Source organism: Chenopodium album, chromosome 2, assembly GCF_948465745.1.
Source record: "Chenopodium album chromosome 2, dcCheAlbu1.1, whole genome shotgun sequence".
Classification (NCBI taxonomy): domain Eukaryota; kingdom Viridiplantae; phylum Streptophyta; class Magnoliopsida; order Caryophyllales; family Amaranthaceae; genus Chenopodium; species Chenopodium album.
Window position 1 is genome coordinate 380,911 of NC_137835.1, and position 19,469 is coordinate 400,379.

The following is a 19,469-nucleotide window of genomic DNA, read 5'->3' on the forward strand; positions in this document are numbered from 1 at the left end:
TTGGTTATTAAGTTCAACCCTAAATTAACCAACTTATACACTCATATTTTGAATTAAAATTATAAACAACAAAAAAAATACTATGTTACATATGAACTAGTAAAAAAATAACGATGATGTATATAATATATTAATATGAGCATCCAAAATTCATCTATTTAAAGGGTTAATCTTTATCACTACTAACATTATCAACATTTTTAATAAAGAAACAAACAATTTTAATTTTTTTAAATAGAAAAAATAAAAAAACGGGTCCACGGATCTGGATCCGGATCTAGGTCCCAGATCCAGATCCGTTTTTGTCAACACGACCCGGATCCAAACATCCGTTTTATTTAAAAGTTTGTCATGTGTTAAATGTTCATACAGTCATACTAGTACAAATGTACAATATAAAGATAAGTCCCTACAATTTGTACCTCGTCCGAATAACGTCCACAAATGTCATTTTCCAAGTGGGATGCTTCCCGCCCAACACACTACAATTCTATAATTCATTGCCCGTGCTTAAATAGTACTCGTACAACTTTGTAGACTTTTCAACACCCCACCTTTTTCAGTTTTCACTTGGGTAAGTCTCTAAGAAAGAAGACAAAATGACAAAGTGGGTTTATTTCCCTTACGACTTCAAGGGTATATTTCCTTGTTAAAATTGCAAAGTAATTACAGTACAATAAAATTGCAACGTACTGTAATTCTATTTTAAAAAAAAAATGCAAAGTAATTACAATATTAATTTAACCAAGGATTAGTGTAATTGGTGAGGTATTTACCTCAAAACTTTGAGGTCACAACACTCACTAGGTTGAATTCTTTTAAACATCTGGCCCATAGCCCCATACTAGACTAATTAAGAAAATACCAAGACAAATTTAACAAAGTCAAACAGGGATTTTTTTTCACATATTTGTCAAAGATAATTCATATTTAAAGTTTTTCTATCTTCAATTTTATTTTATTTTTCATAGTATTTTCTATCTTCAATTTAATTGTTAATATAACAAATACGTAGTAAATAAAAAATGAAGACGGCTGTTTCTAAACCATTATAATAGTTAATCAACTAAACCATTATAATAAGAAATTTATATCATAACCATTACTTGAAGTACCTATTTCTACATCTCAAGACCGTCGCTTGAAGTATTGGTTTTCAACTAAAAACCAATACTTAAAGTAGAGGTTTTAAGGTCCAAAAACCCTCTCAACCGGTATGTGAAAAAAACTCCTAATGTGCGTATGTGAAACAATAAACTCGGAATATATTATAAAATAAAAATTCGTATTGGAACTTGGATGAGTTAATAGCATTGTTGAGGGGAAGGGCTTGCAGAGGTTTGACACATAGTTTTAAATAACGCATAGAATGAAGACCAAAATATGAATTTTGTAATTCTTTGTATAAACTTATAAAGTATAGTTGGTGGGGTTATATTTAGTTGGTACAAGTTGAAAAAGAACATCATCACAATATTGAAAGTGAGGTTAGTGTAAGGAAATTAAAGAATAACATTAGCCCTTTACCAAATATGAAAGAGCTGCAATTAATTAGAATAGGTGAAAAGAAAAGTGTTGCAATTCATCCGAATTGAATTGAAGGAGTGAAAATGTATGTTAATAGTAATTTAACAATATTTTACATGATAACAATTGATTATTTTACATGCTTCTTTAACTCCACCGGTCCACCCATAACTAAGTACTCTATTGGTCCCTAATTGTTTGGTCCACTTTCCTTTTTAAGGTGTCCCTAAAAGATTGCCCCATATTATTTTTGGCATGTTTTCCCACTTGCACTCTCTTTATCGCTCTCTTCATTGATATTTGTGTCATCCCATGTGCACCATTTTTTGCCCAAATAAAGTGAATTTATGGTTCGGGGCAAACAATTAAAAACAGAGGGAGTACATGCTTTTCTTCCATTCCAAAAAAAAAAAAAAAATAACATGTTTTTCTTCCTGCATTTCCTTTCCATTATCATTCAAAAACAGTCAATGACCGAGGAACTAGAAATGGAGGAAAGTTATGCATTTACTAATGCATAACATTGATTAAAATATTATAAAAACACATGGTAGAGAGAGAAAAGAAGAGAGAGATAGGAAGAGAAAGGCATGTAGGTGGACCACACCTATATTTTGATCAGATTGTATCACGTGATGGGGGACCACATGTTGATTGTTCCACTGAAAGTTTATATAGTACTATTGAATCCTCAGTGGTACTATTTACACATAAATTTAGTACAACTGAATGCATATATAATACCATTATGTGCACATATAGTATATCTGTATATTCAATGGTACCATTTGATCATCCAATGATATCAGAATATTTATTCATTTGTATATATGCATGATTACATAAATACCCTTTGTTATGCATTTCTAAATGCCTAACATTCCTCCCTTTAAAATTCCTCGTCAATGACCTGTTATACTAGGTTATTGGACACGTGTCAACACGTGATTTGTCTAAATTTTTTAAAAAAAAAAAACAAAAAAAGCCACCACCACCATCCCACCCTCCTCCCCTTTCCCTCGCCGAAACTCAACACCGAAACCGTCGACCGGCGTTCCCACTCCCTTCTATCATCCCGTAAAATGCCCCCATATCCCTCTGCGAGAAACAAATTGGAACCACCACCTCCCCTTCGTAGCCTAGCCCGCCAGCCCCCCTACCGGATTATCCCTCCAAACCCAAGCAACCCTTTGCTCCACCGCACAACACCCTTCCTTCGCCAACCCACAAACCGCACATCCACCTTTATGTTTGTCGATCCGCGCTCAAGGCGGTGTCACCCATATGTTTGTGGTTTACAGAACCCCCTTTGTTTGTACTGTGGTTGCCGGGATCTGGGTGAGGCATGTAGTGAGAGGGGAGATGGTGGTTATCGGTGGGAGTTGGGGAGGAAGGGAGGTGGGGCTGCGGTGGGATGGAAGTGGTCAGGTGGCTGGGTTTGTTTGTTTTATTTTTAATTTTTTTGTTTTTTGTTTTTTTTTTTTAATTTCTTTTTTGTATGATTAAAAAAATTGCGACTCGTGGCCTTTAAGAAAAAAAATAAAAATAAAAAAGAATGACCCCCAAAGTTGGAACTATTTAGGAATAATCGATAGTTAGGATTAATGAAAGTAAATGGCCCAAAGTTGGATTAATAATAACAAATTTTCCTAAAAATAATCATATGTACCACTGAACAGAACTTGCTTCAATTAAAAGTTGTGAATTACACAGTTGTTACAAATTTACAATAGCTTGAGCTTCAGCAACTGAAGTCATTGAAGCATAAATCTGCTAACCATCAGCATATGTTTAAAAACGACAAAAGTAAGCTCTCATTTCATGAATCAATCAAAATTTCTGCTTCTAATTATCATTCAACAAAAAACTGAATTTCAGATTTTCAGTATTTCAATATTATCTTGGAACTCTATTCCTGTCCCTCGTAATACAGATGACAAGCATAGTTTCATAATTATTCATCGCATAGCATGTTTTGTCAAAATTTAACCTTGTTTAGAGAGAGGAAGATTTTGTTTTTTTTTGTGACTTCTTCATTTCAGCGGCCACCTCTGCTTCAGCTTTCTCAAGCAGAGCCTGTTTGAACATGGCACTCATTGTTTCCATATTCGTTTGGTTAGCACTGTTTACATCTCCAGCTGCCTGTGTTTCAGATTTCTCAATCAGAGCTTGTTTATACATGGAACCCATCATTTCCATCTTTGCTTTCTCTTTCTCCATCTGCATATCCATAAGAACTCCTACTTCCTTGTCAATTGGCTTGAAATACTCATTAATATCACCTTCCTGCACATAAAAGTTAATGAAGTTTTTAAAAGCCTTGAATTCATTGAAAGGTCAAACCCGACTGAAAAGTGCAAAATAAACACTCATAGTAAGCACATATTCCAATTTTATGATGTCATGCCGGTAACATAAATATTATATAAACTGCTTGCATTAAGAACCAAGATTAATAGTCACATTGTCCAAACCCCACTATAGTTAGGGATTCACAATGATTTGAATTAGATAGCCTTTATAACAGTTTTTTTGTTAGCCATCATGTCTCCAAATGGGGTAAATGCTTAAACATAAGCACATACGGAGTACTTTGTATAATTGAGACCTTTTTTCTAGATATCTCAAGAAAATTAATGTGAGTGTCGATTCCAAAGAAATTTGGAATCCAGACAAAGGTACTATGTAGTATTTTCATCTCAACACTGCACAACTTGCAAGATGCAAATTTCAGTACTTAAAAGAGAGAGACATGTAAAACATAACTTCATACTGTCAACAAGACAGCAACATAATTACATGCAACAAATAAAAGATCCCTAGCAGTCCAATCATAAGAGTTACTTGCATAATTAACCAGTAAACAAACTCACCATCTCTTCCAACCTCTTATTTACATTTTGCATTTCTTCCACCATTTTTCGAATTTCAGACAGCATAATTTGTTCAGGGATCTTTCTTGAGGCCTCTTTTTTTTCTTGTGCCTGAATAGAGAACACACATGGAAGAAAATGTTAATTTCACTAATCAATAAATCATTTCTCCTGACATATTCCTTAAAATCAATCAATCAGGTATAACATCCATATCATCCTTATTGATGTAACCAGTCATCTCCAAATGAAAAGAAACAATTATCATAGCATTTGATTGGTGAGAAAAATAGCCTTGGGTTCTAACTTAAAAGCAATATTAATTCGCAACTGCAGCAGTACAGCGGAAAGACTGGGTAGGAAAACGGGCTAAGAGCTAATGGTCTTCATTCAAACATGGGAGTTGTGACATTACAATGGATACAATCTTCTCTAAGTATCAGCCCCATCATCTATTCTATGTAAAGCTAAACTGAAAACCTCACACTCTGAAAGAATGTAAACACTCCTTCCCTACACCCCAACGACCCAACCCCATGGCTCCATTACCCACATGGTCTTCTATGTGTATCTATGGCCCTACGCAGTCATCTATATCATATGCCATGGATGGCTTCTTTTACTCTCACACACAGCCGATGTGACACATCATCACATCTCAACTCTTCTTTTCTTCACCCTCATCACTTGATTTTTCTAGGAAGTATAAAAAATTTTCTTAGGATAATTCAAATTTCAAATTCATAAATCAAAAAAGGATGGTCACATCAAAATCTTAGCTTATGCTCCCTTGATAAACGCATTCAAGGTACCCTTTCACTCAACCTCACATCAAGCATGCAAAAACAGTACATGTAACGCCAAAAGCGTGTAAGCATTAGGCAGCTAACAACACAATCACCAAACTACACAACCAAATGTATACATTTCGAAGCAGGCTAATTCCATACATGATTACACCAGCAAAAATTATCTACAGATTAACATATGATGTTTTAATTCAAGACTTTAAAAGAAGAACCTATCATAAAGACAATTCGACTAATTCCAACAAATTAGAGCTGAGGTAGAGTATGCCTAGCACTCTAAACCTCCCGACATTCGGCCGGTTGACAAATAATTACAGCATAATTGTTATCATTCTTAAAGGAACAGCTTTGAACCTGGCAAATTAGTATCCCACAATCCTTACCCTCCCCCCAACAAAACCTTCTTACACAATACATTTATCCGGGCAAAACAAAGAATTTCCCAAATACTCACAAAGAACCCAAAATATAGTAACATAAATCTCCATTAATTGTCTAATTTAGGTATTAAGCTCCTGAATTTCACATTACAATACCCAATTAAACTCTTTCATAAAAAATGCGAAACAAAAAATACCCTAATATAGAATCATACCAAATGTCAACAAAAACCCTAAATTAGAATCAAAAATTGAAATCGACATAGAAAACTTTAAGGAGGAAAAAGAGAGAGAAGTACAGATCGAAGACGCTGCTCAAGCTGCAATCTGTAAGATCGAATGCGACGCTCTTCATAACCAGAAAGAACCCTAACATAGAACATTGCTTTCTTCCCAAATTCCAATAGCCTCTTCATCACACTCTTTCACTTCTTACAAATTTAAGCTTAATTTGATCTGTTTTTGAATCTGTTAATTCTAAATTAGGGTTTCGGATTGATCGGGAGCGGTGGAAAAATCGTTGATATGAAATCGGCGCCGTCGTAGGTGGTGGCGGGATGAGGAGACCGGGGAAGGATGTGGATGTGCGAAATGAGTATGTGAGTTCGAGAAAATGCTATGCTCGTAGTTGATTGTTAGTTTGGATAATTTGTTAACTTTATAGGGACATAAATGTAAATTTCGACATTTGTGGGTATGCTGTCCATCATTCTCATATTTTTCAATTTCTAATTTATAGGGAAACAAATATAAAAATTTGAACTAATTAGGTGTATTTGTATAATTGAGAGTGTTAACTGTTCAGTAGAGGTGATTAAAAATCGGGCCAGGGGCGAGCCTTAACACAATTTCTCGTGCCCAAACTTGTAAAAAAGTAGCGGGCTTGTCGGGCTAAAACGGGTTTTTACGGGTCGGATTCGGGCTTTTTAACTAATAATGCGTTTTTATGCTTGCCCAAATCTGCCCTATTTTCAGGTCGGATCGGGCCGGGCTAGGAGGTCGGGCCAATATTGATCACCTCTACTGTTAAGTGTCATTTTAAAAGATAAATTAGTGTGTAGTTCGGGCGATGCCCCGGATTGCTAGTTTGTACTTCTTTAATTTGATAATTATGTTCAAGTTTTTGTATCATTAGTGTGTGGTTCAGGCGTTGTCTCATGTGTTATTGTTTTTTTTTTTTTCCTCGTATGTATTTATATTCTAATCTTTGTGAAAAATAAATAAATTATGTAACCTCTAAATTAATTAATATAGTAAAGAAATATATAATATTAATTATGTGAAATTTAAAACATTAATCAAAGTAGGATGAGAAGGTAAATGTGAAAAACCTTTGTATTTTAGAGGTTACGAGTTCGATTCTCATTCAAAGCATAATTTGTGTTGTAGTACTTCGTATTATGGCTCTCCAAACACCCAAAAAAAAAAAAAAAAAAAACAATCTTGAGCCTCTAATCCAGTATCATGTCTCATCAGTCTCATGTGTAGCAGTAATACAATGCGAAACAGGAGAGTTTTGAGGAATGTAAAACATCCCTAGAACTGCAACTGTTAACCAAACAATCACTAAAATACCTTGTCAGACCAAAGAAAGGTGTCATTATATTCCCCTTTTAGAGGGGAAAATCCAGAAATTGCTTAATCAATGTCATGAATGAATATATAACATCCGATGATTCATAAAACGTCTGAGTACAATAATATACAGAAGGTCAATAAGAGCTGGAAGAACAGAAGGGAAGTGTTCAGATATTTTCCATGAAACCAACCCTTCTTAGAAGCACTTTCCAATCTTTCTTTTTTTTTTAGATTAAATAAATGTACAAGCGGGCATTGTTAAATAGAGTGTGTCGCTTCAAGGGTCAGCTTTGCCAGCCACCTCATCATCGCCATCACTGGAAGCATAACCATCCTCACTCAGCTCCTCCTCACTGGATTTATCATCCTCCTGTGCTGCACCAATATCCTCGGGCTTGGCATATTTCTCACAGTATTCTGGAAAATGAACCAGAAATAATTTTGTCCATGAAAGAGTAAAGCAGGTATCAATAAGAATATAAGATGTGTAATCCAATTTACAATTTTTTTATATACAAATACATACTTCGTATTTTGTAATACAAAGTTCAATGACCAATACATCTGAAAAAGTACCAAGTCCAATTATTAAGCTGCGCAGCAGGACAATTGCAAACTATTAGTCCAATCAAACAGATTCAAGGACCATCTCAAATGCTCACACTAACTTATGGCAATTATACTCCCTAAAGTGTGGACTGCCTCTTGCAGCCCAAAGCCACAGGGGTGAAGCATTAAACTCATAAACACACAACCCACCCCCACCCAACCTCCCCCCAAACCAATGAGAGACCGCCATGAAAACTAAACCTGGGACGAGGCTGCAGGAGGCAGAGTGCCTCCCACACAGATACACAACCCCCACCCTGAATCAATGAGAGGCCACCATGAAAATTAAACCTGGGACAAGGCTGCAGGAGGCAGAGTGCCTCCCACTGATGCGCAACTCCATTCTCATGAGAGACTAACAATAACTTCAAAAATGTGATGGACTGGTTTTCTGAGAATCTAAGATGAGAGCAGTATAGCAAAATTGTACAAATAAGCTTTGCAAAAGACGGTGTGCAAGCATTCATTCAACAGGCTTGGGTGCTTGACAAAAATTAAAAGTGATAGAAAAGAGTAAAATAAAATCAGCCATTTCACAGAAAGGCAGAGCTGTGCCGATGTGAAATTCACCTAACCGCACCATGTCAAACTGGAAAGACTGATAATTCTTACAATTCAGTGATCCACAAGCCTTGCTCAAGCTGAGTCAAGAACACTAGATGGTGATACAGGAGACAATACAGCTGTCGAAAATGTAAAAGGGAAGAAGAGCACAAGCTCGAGAGAAAAAATGTCAGAGAGAGAGAGAGAGAAAATGAAAGAATCTTTCATCTTTCTTTTTGGATAGACTTGTCTTTCTATAAGGTTACATCAAAAGCTTCGACACAATCATGTAAGCAAAACAAATAGATCTTTTCCACATCTACAACACACTCAACTCCGCTGCCTTCAAACCGCAAAGAACCTTCTAACACCCCCTCCTGCACGCACACACACACACACACAAGAAAACCCCCAGGCCGCAAGCACACTTACCCCCTATAAACACAGATTTTGGAAATGTATAAGTTCGAAGCAGACATCAGAAACAGACTGTAACCCAACTGATAGCAAAAGAACAATCTGACTGGGACATAAAAAAGGAAAAAACAGGGACTTCTGGAGCGTAGATGTGCCTTGGGAACCTAACTTTCAGTAGATCTTTTCTACTACCTCCCCCCGCTCCCCACAAAACCAATGATTTCAAAATTGACAGTTGTATAACTGTATCACAGCTTGCAGACAACATACTCTTCAAAAACTTCTCATTTCCCAACACTATCACTGGTCTCATCCAAAGTCAATGTAGTCTTCTCCGAAATCATACTATTAATATCTAAACTGTATTTACTGAGAGGGAAACCAACAAAACAAAGGCCCTTTTTATCCTCCTTGAACTGCTCCTCTTAACTGTTCAATGAGGCTCTCTTTAGATGTAATTCATGCTTTCTAGGTCTTTTACTTAAGTTTTATAGGCCTCTGGAGAGATTATTATGTTAATGTCAATCCAGTGTTCAAGGAGAATATTGTAAAACCAAAAAGTTCTTTAGAGGGCAAATGATTAATAAAATCCAAGCTCTCTACCCATTTTGCCTCTTGCTTTATTTTGTAAGTTGTTGTAGGCCGTTGTAAATAGTGTCACCACATGTTTCCAGCAGCCCAAAACAAACGATTAAAAAAAAAACCCTTAAATGGAAAAATCTCATCATCACCTCCGTATGTGCTCATCACCTTAGCTACTCAGCCGTCACAAGCCCCAGTTGACCCTCTAACTCCTCTCTATTCGACAATAGCCCAATAAGCAAGAAACAAACTCATCTCCCGCTTAGGCTGCTATGTGCTCATAAGGTCCTTCCACTCTCGACTAGCCTTAATGTCACCAATAGAGAAGAGTGTGCCACATGGCAGACGTAAAATACTCAAAACACTCAAACCATGACACCACGCCACTTAAGAACGTAGGTGATCCCACAATTACCATCATCTTCCAATCCTTGTTAAAAGAAATCCTTCTCTAAAAGAAACAAATCATATATATATATATATATATGCTAAAATACCTTCAACTTCTTCTCCTCAAACATATGCTAAAATACCTCTAGCCTCAAGGGAATGGATCACCAACGGTTCTTTAATTATGGACTTTATTATCTTCCCAACAACTTCATCTAGCTCCCCGTCTTCTTAACAAAAACCATAGTCAACCCTATATGTGTAAGAGAAATTTTGAGCACCCTCAAACTTTACATCAAAGTGTTCAAACAATTGAACTACCAACTAGGATCTAGTAACTATCTGAAGACAATAGTAATATTCAATATCTCACAATTACAATAAATCTTCATACCACCAAAGGTTAGGAACTACATCAAAGTCCATAAGTAGATTGAAGAATGAATTCCCATCTATTGACTATAAGGGCCTCTTCAGCTCAGCTGCTTAGTCAATCAGAATAGGCCCTAACAAATTTTTACAAAAATAATTACCATATAAAATAATCAAAGGAAACCTCCCATTCAAATCTATTTTGAACATGAATTCTTATTGGCCGTGTAATCTTTTTTCTTTACTAAAGAAAAAACATGCACCCATAATATGTCATAAACCCCCAACTACTTCTTTTTTTTTTTTTTTTTTATGTTGAATACGAACAACTACCAATTCCTTTAGAAGAACACTAAATAATCGAAATCTAAGCCCTTAAGTAGTTAAGTGTGGCTTTCTCCTCAATTAAAGGGAAATTATTCAGAACAAAATTCACAACTTTCTTTCATATGGGGCATCAAACTTTAATACAACCTTTTACATCCTACAATGACGCTTTCCCCAACGATTTCGCATCCTTAGACAAAAGAGTGTTCGTTTCATAATTGGTCATTATGCGTAGAAACCTCCCACTTTCTTGCCTTTGTCACTTCTTAAACTCCTTGTCCGCTTGAATTTCCCCTATATTTTCTTTAGATGATTGAAGAATAACCCAAAATAATAATCCAGATGCAATAACATACTTCAACTTGAATAAAGACCACACAAATCTCCCCAAAACACATCTACAACCAAGAATGAAACCCAATAATTAATAAATCTTCAAAGTAGTACACTTTCCCCACACACATGATACAATTAAAGCATCTATTACTCCAAGGTCGCAACAAGTATTAAAGAGCATATCTGGAAATAGACAAAAAAGCCATAACCAAGTGGAATTTTTTTAAAATCTTAAAAAGTGACAAAGATATATATTTAGGGACGAAAAGAAATTATAGCCAGACTTCAAGTAATGAAAAATTCACACAACCCAAAATAACTACACAATATTATTCACGCAAGCTTAGCAAATAAACCAGGACATGTCATGTAACCCATCACTAAACTCTTACACCAATCAATCAAGGATTACACACTCCGTAACACATTTAAGAACATGGATGTGTTAGCACCATCACAAATTCACAATGCTCATGCCTTTGGGGTCTATAATTCCAAGAAAATTTGTATCTATCCATCCACTTCATAATATGTTAATATAATTAACCATCCCTATCTCCTGAAATATATCCTTACAGCCTCTAATCCATTTAATATTTAGTCCACATAAAAGTTATAAAAGAAAGAGAGGGGGGGGGGGGGGGGGGGGGGGGGGGGAGAATAAATAGTCACATTGGCTTTAGGGGTACTCTCAATCAAATTTGAGATATCTTCCCATGATTCTTCATAGACCCTTCTTAGCTGTAAGAAAGTACAAAAACCAAAATAAGTCTGATATCTTATAAGTGAAACTATTCACTGATCCCCCAATGTGTTCCTTTTTATGCAATACAGTGGATATCGATGATCTATTTTGTCATAATTCAAAGTACCGATGGACCTTACCCATTAACTTCTCACAGCTTCAGTGCTTCATGTAGCAATTGTCTCCTCACAATATTTCCTAGCTAAGTTGTTAGCTAACCACTAAGGTACTGTTTGCTACATGGTAGTTAAGACCATTGGCAACATACAGCAAGTATGTGGTTGATAGTATGTCCTAAATCTTCCACAAGGGTTAGTAAGTAAAAGTTCCTTAACATTAAATCCAACGAGTTCTCGCAGAAATAATACAAATCTTCACTTTCACGAAATAGCATACTTACTCTCATTTGTAAAAAAGAACAACATTAAAGACTACAACTTCCTAGCATCTTATTCAGTAATTTACCACAAAAATTATTCTTCCAAAGGAAAAGAGAAATGAGGAGTGAAGTGCAAGTGTATCAATAAAAGAATTGCCATAAACATGTTGCTATTAAGATTTGGCTAGATTTTCGTCCCAGGGAACACGTATGGTGACCATAAAGTTATGAAGCAAAAACAACAAGATAGCTTCAATAATACTAATGCCACAACAATGCTATGGACAAGACAAAGGTGACCTGAAGGTTTTGATGCATCTTTTGGCCAGGGCAACCAGACCGCATGGATGATGGCCTTGAAGGAGATGGCACGAAATCATTATGGTAGCTTCAACGTCAAGGACAAGAAAATGGTGAACATAAGATTTTTCCACAAATATGTCAAGCTGCATACAAGGTGGCCATAAAAGAGATGACAGAAACACTTCAAGGTAGCTTCATTAATACCACTAAAAAAGACAAGGCAATGGTGATTAAAAGTGTTCATAATGAGCCAAGAAATCTTAACATTTGCTGATGATGACAGGGTAGAAAAACTGAAGTGGTCAAAAGGACAGGAGAAGCATACCTCAGCTACCCAAGAAAAAATATTTCTTGGTCAAATTTTCAACCAAAAAGGGCAAGAAATGAGAAGGTTCGCTCAGTCCTAATCATCTACAGGGTAACTATAAGTAAACCCTAAACCCAAAAAGGAAAGCACTCTCACAAGTTGTTTCCATCTCAAAAGGATGATGGCTATTGTCGAAAACTCGAAATTATGTGTTTAAAGCCGTTATAATTCTAAATCAGTATATTAAAGATTATGAAATGTTAATGACTCTCGAGCTATCCAATTCTCAAACTGCAGGAATCTATCTATAATGAGGTTAAGCTCCTGGCAAGAATAAAGAAAGACCATTATAAGGGCACAGGCTTTATGTCTTTTGCATTTCTGACCTAGCTTCTGCTGACTCATACCTCGCAATTAAGTGATTAGGACCACTACAGAGCAATAGAGCATCAGCTTTGCTGCCTGATAACAAAGTTAATCACCTGCAGTGTAATGCTCCTAATCTCAAAATTCAGAACCGCTGTAGTACTTGTGTGCAACACAAATTAATGTCAAATTCACTATTGAACGATCAAAAAACTAAAACCACATATTGCTTCTTGCCTGCGACTAAATGTCATTATGGCCCAAAAGGAAACCGATGGTAAATGTTCCATGTAACATTCACAATCTTCACAAAAGACGATGAAAGCATCCGCTAAAAGAAATCTCACCAGAGAATTTCTAACAAGATGCCCTGCCTAGCTGAGCTAGCAACTGTGCTTACGCTCCACATTTTAATATGTAGATAACATCTTGTCAAGATAGAAGTTCAAGGATCCAATTTCAGTACTCTACCATGCTTCAGATAAAAGTACTAAGGTATACTAAAAGATTATCAACAGAAATCAAACTTCGATACCCAGTAAAGACAACCAGTACCAGAGCTTGTCATTCTCGACAGCCACACCCTATCTTAAGTTTTAGCATCTTGAAAGCCAAAAAAATAACAATGATGAACCAGGTAACTATTCCTTGCTCACAATCCCTTTCCTTCAATGCTCAACACAAAAAAGCAGCACAAATGCTATCTTCAAAATCAAGACTTTTACTCCAACTTTAGTTAGATGAACAACCAATGTGTATACCAGCAATTTCTAAAATCTGCAATCAAAAGCAAAGCAGATAGTTGGGAAGTCATTTACATATAAAACCCCCATGTCCACTACTTTTCTGATCTAAATGGACAGATTTAATGTCATGGTAAAGGAAGGGTTTTAAGAACGAGGAAGTAAAGCCACCAACAGAAGTGAAACAGTGCAGCAAAGATGAGACAGAAAAACCTCCCCAAGGTAGTTTTATGACTTTATCCCTACATCGACATGAGAATATGAGGACTATTATTTTAGATAAGTGAAAATATAGATACAATATTAAGACTGAGAAATTAAAAACAAAATGAAATAAATTAAGATACAGAGTATTAAAAAAATAAAATAAAAAGGTCTTTTGAATATTTATTCACAAAGAATAAAGGCTTGGATAATCAGCACCACCCTGCAGCAAGACAACCCTCAAAGTAGCAGTGTGCTTTATTGGCATATTAATACCAATGAATTTTTAATGAAAACCATATGTTAAGAAATTAGGTTTAAGAACTAATACTATATCAACAAGTTTGAAACCAGTGAAAATGTCCAAAATAATTACCATCTTGAGGTTTTCTTTAAAAAGGGAAGCATTATAATCAGCAAAATAAGAATTGTAAATATCAGTGATGACGTCCAAATACATTGTCATCCTGAGGTTATTTTTAGAAATTACAGAATCATGATCAGCAAAAAATCAAAAGTATCAAACAACTTTGTATTCACACTTTTTTCCCAATTATCGTCCTCAAAACATTATCATTAAAGGTAGCATGCATATTAAATTTAAGAAGAACAACGCAAAGACACATTTCTGTTGCATCTTTATCCAGGTGATGAATGGGATTCAAGGATTGCAAATTTCTCCTAGTGATACCAAATCCAATATCTTTGGTTATGAACATGGTAGTCAAGAGCTGGGAAACAGAAAGAACTGTCAAAGTATGATAGTGAAATGGTGGAGCTTTGAAGGTAGCAATGTCACTCAATCCATACCAAGGTGATGGCAAGAATTTTTTAGAAAAAAGAAGATTAGGCCAATTGGAATTTGGAAGCGGGAAAGGATTGCAAAGAGGTTTAAGTTTGAGTAATTTTGGGGTTTTAATAAGAAGAATTTGATGACTTGGAAGGAGACATGGTGATGAAATGTGGTCCAACACAAAGAAAAAAACAAAAGGAAGAAAATAAATTTCTAGTTAGTAGAAAAAGGAGGAAGAATTGAACAAACAAGGAAGATAAAGGATTCAGTTCAAAGTTTAAACCATGGCATATGAGAACTTGCATGTTGCAGCAAAGATTGAACAAAAAAAAGGAGAGAACATATTCAAATAGGCCAGAGTCAAGTAGCAGAAAACCAAAAACCTTTGATTAAGTGAAGTGCATCAAGGGCAAATCCACCAATATGAAGCTAGGAAATGTTTAGAGAGAAACTCCTTGACTAGCAAATTTGTACAGTCAAACGTCTAATGAAAATATATAGGGATCCTACACATGGTGACTTTGACCTCCAAAACACGTATGACCAAGTGCCAAGAGAATTTTACGGAGATGCTAAGAGACAAAGGAGGTACATTTAACATATATGTTCCATCTATCAGATATAAGTGTAAAGGTAATAAGATTAGTGTGAAAGTTGTCTGATGAAAACACAAGGTTACATCATAGATCATCTTGGAATGTTTTCCTATTTTATAATAGTTACGAATGAGCTCGCTTGGAAGAATGAGGAAAAAAAAGGGGGGGGGGGGGGGGGGGGGGGATTAAGAGTCATAGTTTATAATACTCACATATTGCGTATATTTTGGTGATAAAAGTGAAGTCAAATGGCAAGTTAGAGCTTTGAAGGGATAATTTGGACTTAAAGAGTGTCAAATTGAGTTGGACTAGGGCTAGCCACATGGGACATAGACTCTAAATAAATGAAAAAAGGGAAAGCCTAATCCTGAGAAGTTAGGATTGGAAAGGATATCAGAGAAGGATTATTGCAAATATCTTCAATCTTTTTACTGGTTTACACTAAGTAGGAGAAACATACATATATTTGGACCTCCCCTGCCTTGTGCAATAGTTGTTGGCAGAACTTCATTAAGAATAAAGTAATCTAGACAATCAGGGGGGAAAGTAACTAAGATTGAAATATTTGAAAAGGAAGGTTAGCAAATAGGTTCAGAAAAAAAAATGTACAGCTCAACTGCCTCATAATGCCACGCAAGAAAGGCAATGAAATGAAGCTTTAAAAAGGCCTTAAGCATTACCTTTCACCCTCTGCTCGTAAGCAGCTTTATCACGCATCATCAAGGCTGCAGCTTCCCCATTCAAGGGATCTGATGGGTTAGGATACAGCAGAAGTTGAGGTAAAAACACTTCAAAAACATTTACTAAATCTGCAACAAATTCAATATGCGTTATATCAGCTTCAAAGATAACAACTGTCCAACTATAAAAGCAAAGTACTCAACCCAACTATAAAAGCAAAGTACTCAACCCATTTAAACCGTGAAACAAAAAGATGCACTTATATTCATACCAAACATAGGACTCCATGTCTGATTGATAACATCCAAACAAACCGACCCCGACCTGACAATTAGATGCAAGAGAATGTCAGTGCCAATGAGGCATTCTTAATCATATAGAGTGAACCTTTCAAAAAAGACATAACAAAACTTCCATAGCAGATTAGCAGCCACTCCGACACGGGTACTTGTGGTAAAATGAAAAGTCGGAGTAACATAACTCTCAACATACATATTACATATGCATCAGTATTCAGTAGACTTACATTTCATCAACATTGGGGTGATATATCTTGTTGATAAAACCAATGGATGGAGACTTGTATGGATAGGCATCAGGAAGCTCCACCCTTATCTTCCAAGCACCTCCCTGATAAGGACCTACCAGATATGAACAATGTTTTACAAGCTAATAATTTCATTTCTAGCAGATTTTGAGACACATAAAAATCCAGTAAAGTGAACACATAAAAACACAAATAAAGCTAAATGTTGCACATTGAAAAGTATATATAGATCAAGAATTTATGATATATAGCAGCAGATTTCGCAGTCAAAAAAACAACTGATCATAATTATAATTAAAAAATAGTTGGGATTAATTTAGATTAAGATCTTCCTACACTGAATCAAACTAAGTTCACTCAAACATTGAAGATTAAAAGTACAAACTAGATGAACTGAAGTTACTGGCAACTTTTTTTTGCTAATTCTACCAAAACTCATAACCCAGAAATCAAAACACAAAAATAACCACAACCCAGAAAAATAATTACACAAATTTGATAAATTCAACTACAAACATGATAAAATTAAACAATAACATTCAATCATTTTCTAAAAATAAAATCAGAGGAGTTTAGATGATATACTGTCAGTGGGTCCATGAAATTCAACATAAAATTCTTGCATGCCATCATTGATCATCTCCACCTTATAGTCACTCATCATCCTAGTTCATAAAAATTGAACAATATTAAACACAAACCCAAATTTTAATCCAAATTCATGATTAAAAAATTATAGAAAATCAATCAAAAAATAAATTAATTCTGGGTATTTACAGTTTCATCAAGTCCATCTCACGGCGCTTGCTAGGAGAAGACATTTTTTTTATAAATTTTTGTTTTTGTTTGTTTATTTTCCTAGGAAGAAGGGTTTTTGATGTGAGGCAAGAACAAAATTATGAAAAGAAAGAGAGAGGAGAGAGAAAGAGAAAATGGGTAGGGATGTGTGAGTTTCGGTCACAAAAGCAAGTTAGTTCGGACATTCAACACAGTAATGGTGATATTTATATATATGGGCCATTTTTATTCTTTTTTCCTTTTTTTTTCACAAGTATTTACTACAGAGTATGAACGAAAGAAAATTGGTTTAATCAACAAGTTTCATATATGGCTGATCACACTAAACAGTCGTGCTTACTTGGACAAGGGTTATTTGGTCAATTAAGGGTTACTCGGTCAAGGAGTCAAGGGTTACTCATTCAATGTTTTTGTGTGTGTCAGGCGGTCACACAAAAAAGGTACTGTAATTTAATTTACATTATGCATTTTCTATACTTGGGCAACAACAGTGAAAAGTTGAGGATTTTTACATATAAGTAAGGGTTATTCACATCAGAAGAAGATAAAATTTTAGACACTGGGGTTAACGAGGTTTAAACCCGTTTAAATATAAAGTTAGGGGGAAATAGGCTTAATCAAGTTTAATACTTATGGAGTTATGGTTAAGTTCAAAAAAAAATACTAGTATATAGAATGTATCTGTCATATTTGATTTAATTTTGATATACGCAACCTTTTTAGGTAAGTACCTTGTAAAGGTACTGATATGCAACGTATTATGTAGCTTGTATGTAGGGGAAAATACAAGTTACTCATCCTGAGTAACAACAAATGTAACTCAAGGGGCACGGATGTAATTTCGTGCTTTTAAGTTGGGGGTAAAAACGTCCACAACATATTTCATAGCAATGGATGAGTTCCTTCCATCCTCAACAACACCCTCCTTCTTCCTCCATTCTCCCACAGCAGTACCCTTCTTCTTCTCTACCGTTCTTCTTCCTTCCCTCTGCAAGAGTAACACCTTCGCCGGAACAAGATGCTAGCCCTAAGGGGTTGATATGGCCCTAATTAAAATTATTTGTTCCTAGGGTTTCGTTTTGTTCCACCGCGAAGCGGCGTTTAGGGCTTGAAGCCATTGTTATCGAGGAAGGAAGGAAGAAGAAAAGGGGGACAACGGGGAAGAAGATCAGAGATCGTGGGTAATGGTGGTGAAGCGCAAACTGGTGGTGGTGGTGAAGCCCTGAAGCGCACTCAACGTTCTCAAGAAGACGAAGGTTTTTTTTTAAAAAAACAATTTTTTAAAAAACAAAAAAAAATTAATAATAAAAAAAAATTGTGTAAAATTACAATATACGTCACTTGAGTAACAAATTTCGTTACTCAGGATGAGTAACTGGGGGCTTGCTCTGTATGTAGTTCGATCTAAATCTTCATTTATAATTATTTGAAAAGGAATTAGCATGTATAGAATTCTATGATAAAATAATCAATTGATGTTTTAAATTTTAGCTTATAATTAATCATTTGATATTAGGTTACATAACAATTTGTTCCTCCATTAATAAATTTAATTCTTTATGAAAGCAGTATTCATACTTTTTTTTGGTTTATTTAACAAATGTTCATGTAATATATTTTTTGGCATAGAAATTATTTGGAGTTACAGGGATAAACCCATGCAATGATAGGTTAAAATATTTTATACACACTCGAGTCATCCAAGGATATCCTCTATTATTAGTGATGATATATATAAAAGGATTTAATGATAGGTGAATGCATGCGTGGATCTATTAGTGATGATATTGGAAGATTTATTGTGAAAACGAAATCAACATTCTATTATATTGGAATTGGAAAATCCCATCTTTTCATATCATATTGGATAAATTCTTCTTAAAATCAATGATTTTATTATGATTGACTGACCTAATCAATGTCAACAATGTAATTCTATCTTATAGGATTTGAAAGGAAAAGTAGTAGATTAACAATAATAATAATTGAATGTTGATATAGTTGTCGTTTGAAATATGATTATTGATTACCATAGTATTTTAATGATAAAATACTATATAATCAGTTCATTTTTTCACATTATAATATGGACACAATTAGTCTTTTAATAGCTACAACACAAACATAATTTTTGAATAGTGTAATAAAACATAAAAAAATATCGAGAAATTATAAAATAAATATTTAAATTGATAAATGAAACTAAAAATTGGATAAATAAAAAAATATTGATACAATTTTATATCAAAAATAAAGAAATATAC

The 19,469-nt window shown here is 35.0% G+C and overlaps 2 protein-coding genes across 2 annotated transcripts; both read right to left on the reverse strand.

The window, feature by feature from the left end:
- Positions 1–3,353: 3,353 nt before the first annotated feature.
- LOC145578377 (uncharacterized) lies at positions 3,354–6,312 on the reverse strand. The gene is made up of 3 exons (XM_081635707.1): positions 5,889–6,312; positions 4,401–4,511; positions 3,354–3,813 (listed from the first exon to the last, which is right to left on the reverse strand). Exons 1-3 carry the CDS (start codon positions 6,003–6,005, stop codon positions 3,523–3,525), a joined length of 519 nt encoding a protein of 172 aa, XP_081491833.1. The 5' UTR covers positions 6,006–6,312; the 3' UTR covers positions 3,354–3,522.
- An 853-nt stretch (positions 6,313–7,165) lies between these two features.
- Positions 7,166–17,387, reverse strand: LOC145578384 (ubiquitin-conjugating enzyme E2 5-like). The gene is made up of 6 exons (XM_081635711.1): positions 17,185–17,387; positions 16,993–17,072; positions 16,387–16,501; positions 16,132–16,184; positions 15,860–15,988; positions 7,166–7,584 (listed from the first exon to the last, which is right to left on the reverse strand). Exons 1-6 carry the CDS (start codon positions 17,226–17,228, stop codon positions 7,445–7,447), a joined length of 561 nt encoding a protein of 186 aa, XP_081491837.1. The 5' UTR covers positions 17,229–17,387; the 3' UTR covers positions 7,166–7,444.
- Between the last annotated feature and the right edge of the window lie 2,082 nt (positions 17,388–19,469).

Excerpts from the sequence above, each read along its gene's own strand:
- LOC145578384 (XM_081635711.1), bottom strand. The coding sequence starts at position 17,228 with ATGTCTTCTCCTAGCAAGCGCCGTGAGATGGACTTGATGAAACT. Across the intron at positions 15,989-16,131 it reads GACATGGAGTCCTATGTTTG|ATTTAGTAAATGTTTTTGAA; the intron begins GTATGAATATAA and ends AATTTGTTGCAG. Across the intron at positions 7,585-15,859 it reads TTACGAGCAGAGGGTGAAAG|AATACTGTGAGAAATATGCC; the intron begins GTAATGCTTAAG and ends TTCATTTTCCAG.
- LOC145578377 (XM_081635707.1), bottom strand. The coding sequence starts at position 6,005 with ATGAAGAGGCTATTGGAATTTGGGAAGAAAGCAATGTTCTATGTTAGG. Across the intron at positions 4,512-5,888 it reads TTGAGCAGCGTCTTCGATCT|GCACAAGAAAAAAAAGAGGC; the intron begins GTACTTCTCTCT and ends TTCTCTATTCAG. Across the intron at positions 3,814-4,400 it reads ATAAGAGGTTGGAAGAGATG|GAAGGTGATATTAATGAGTA; the intron begins GTGAGTTTGTTT and ends TTTTATGTGCAG.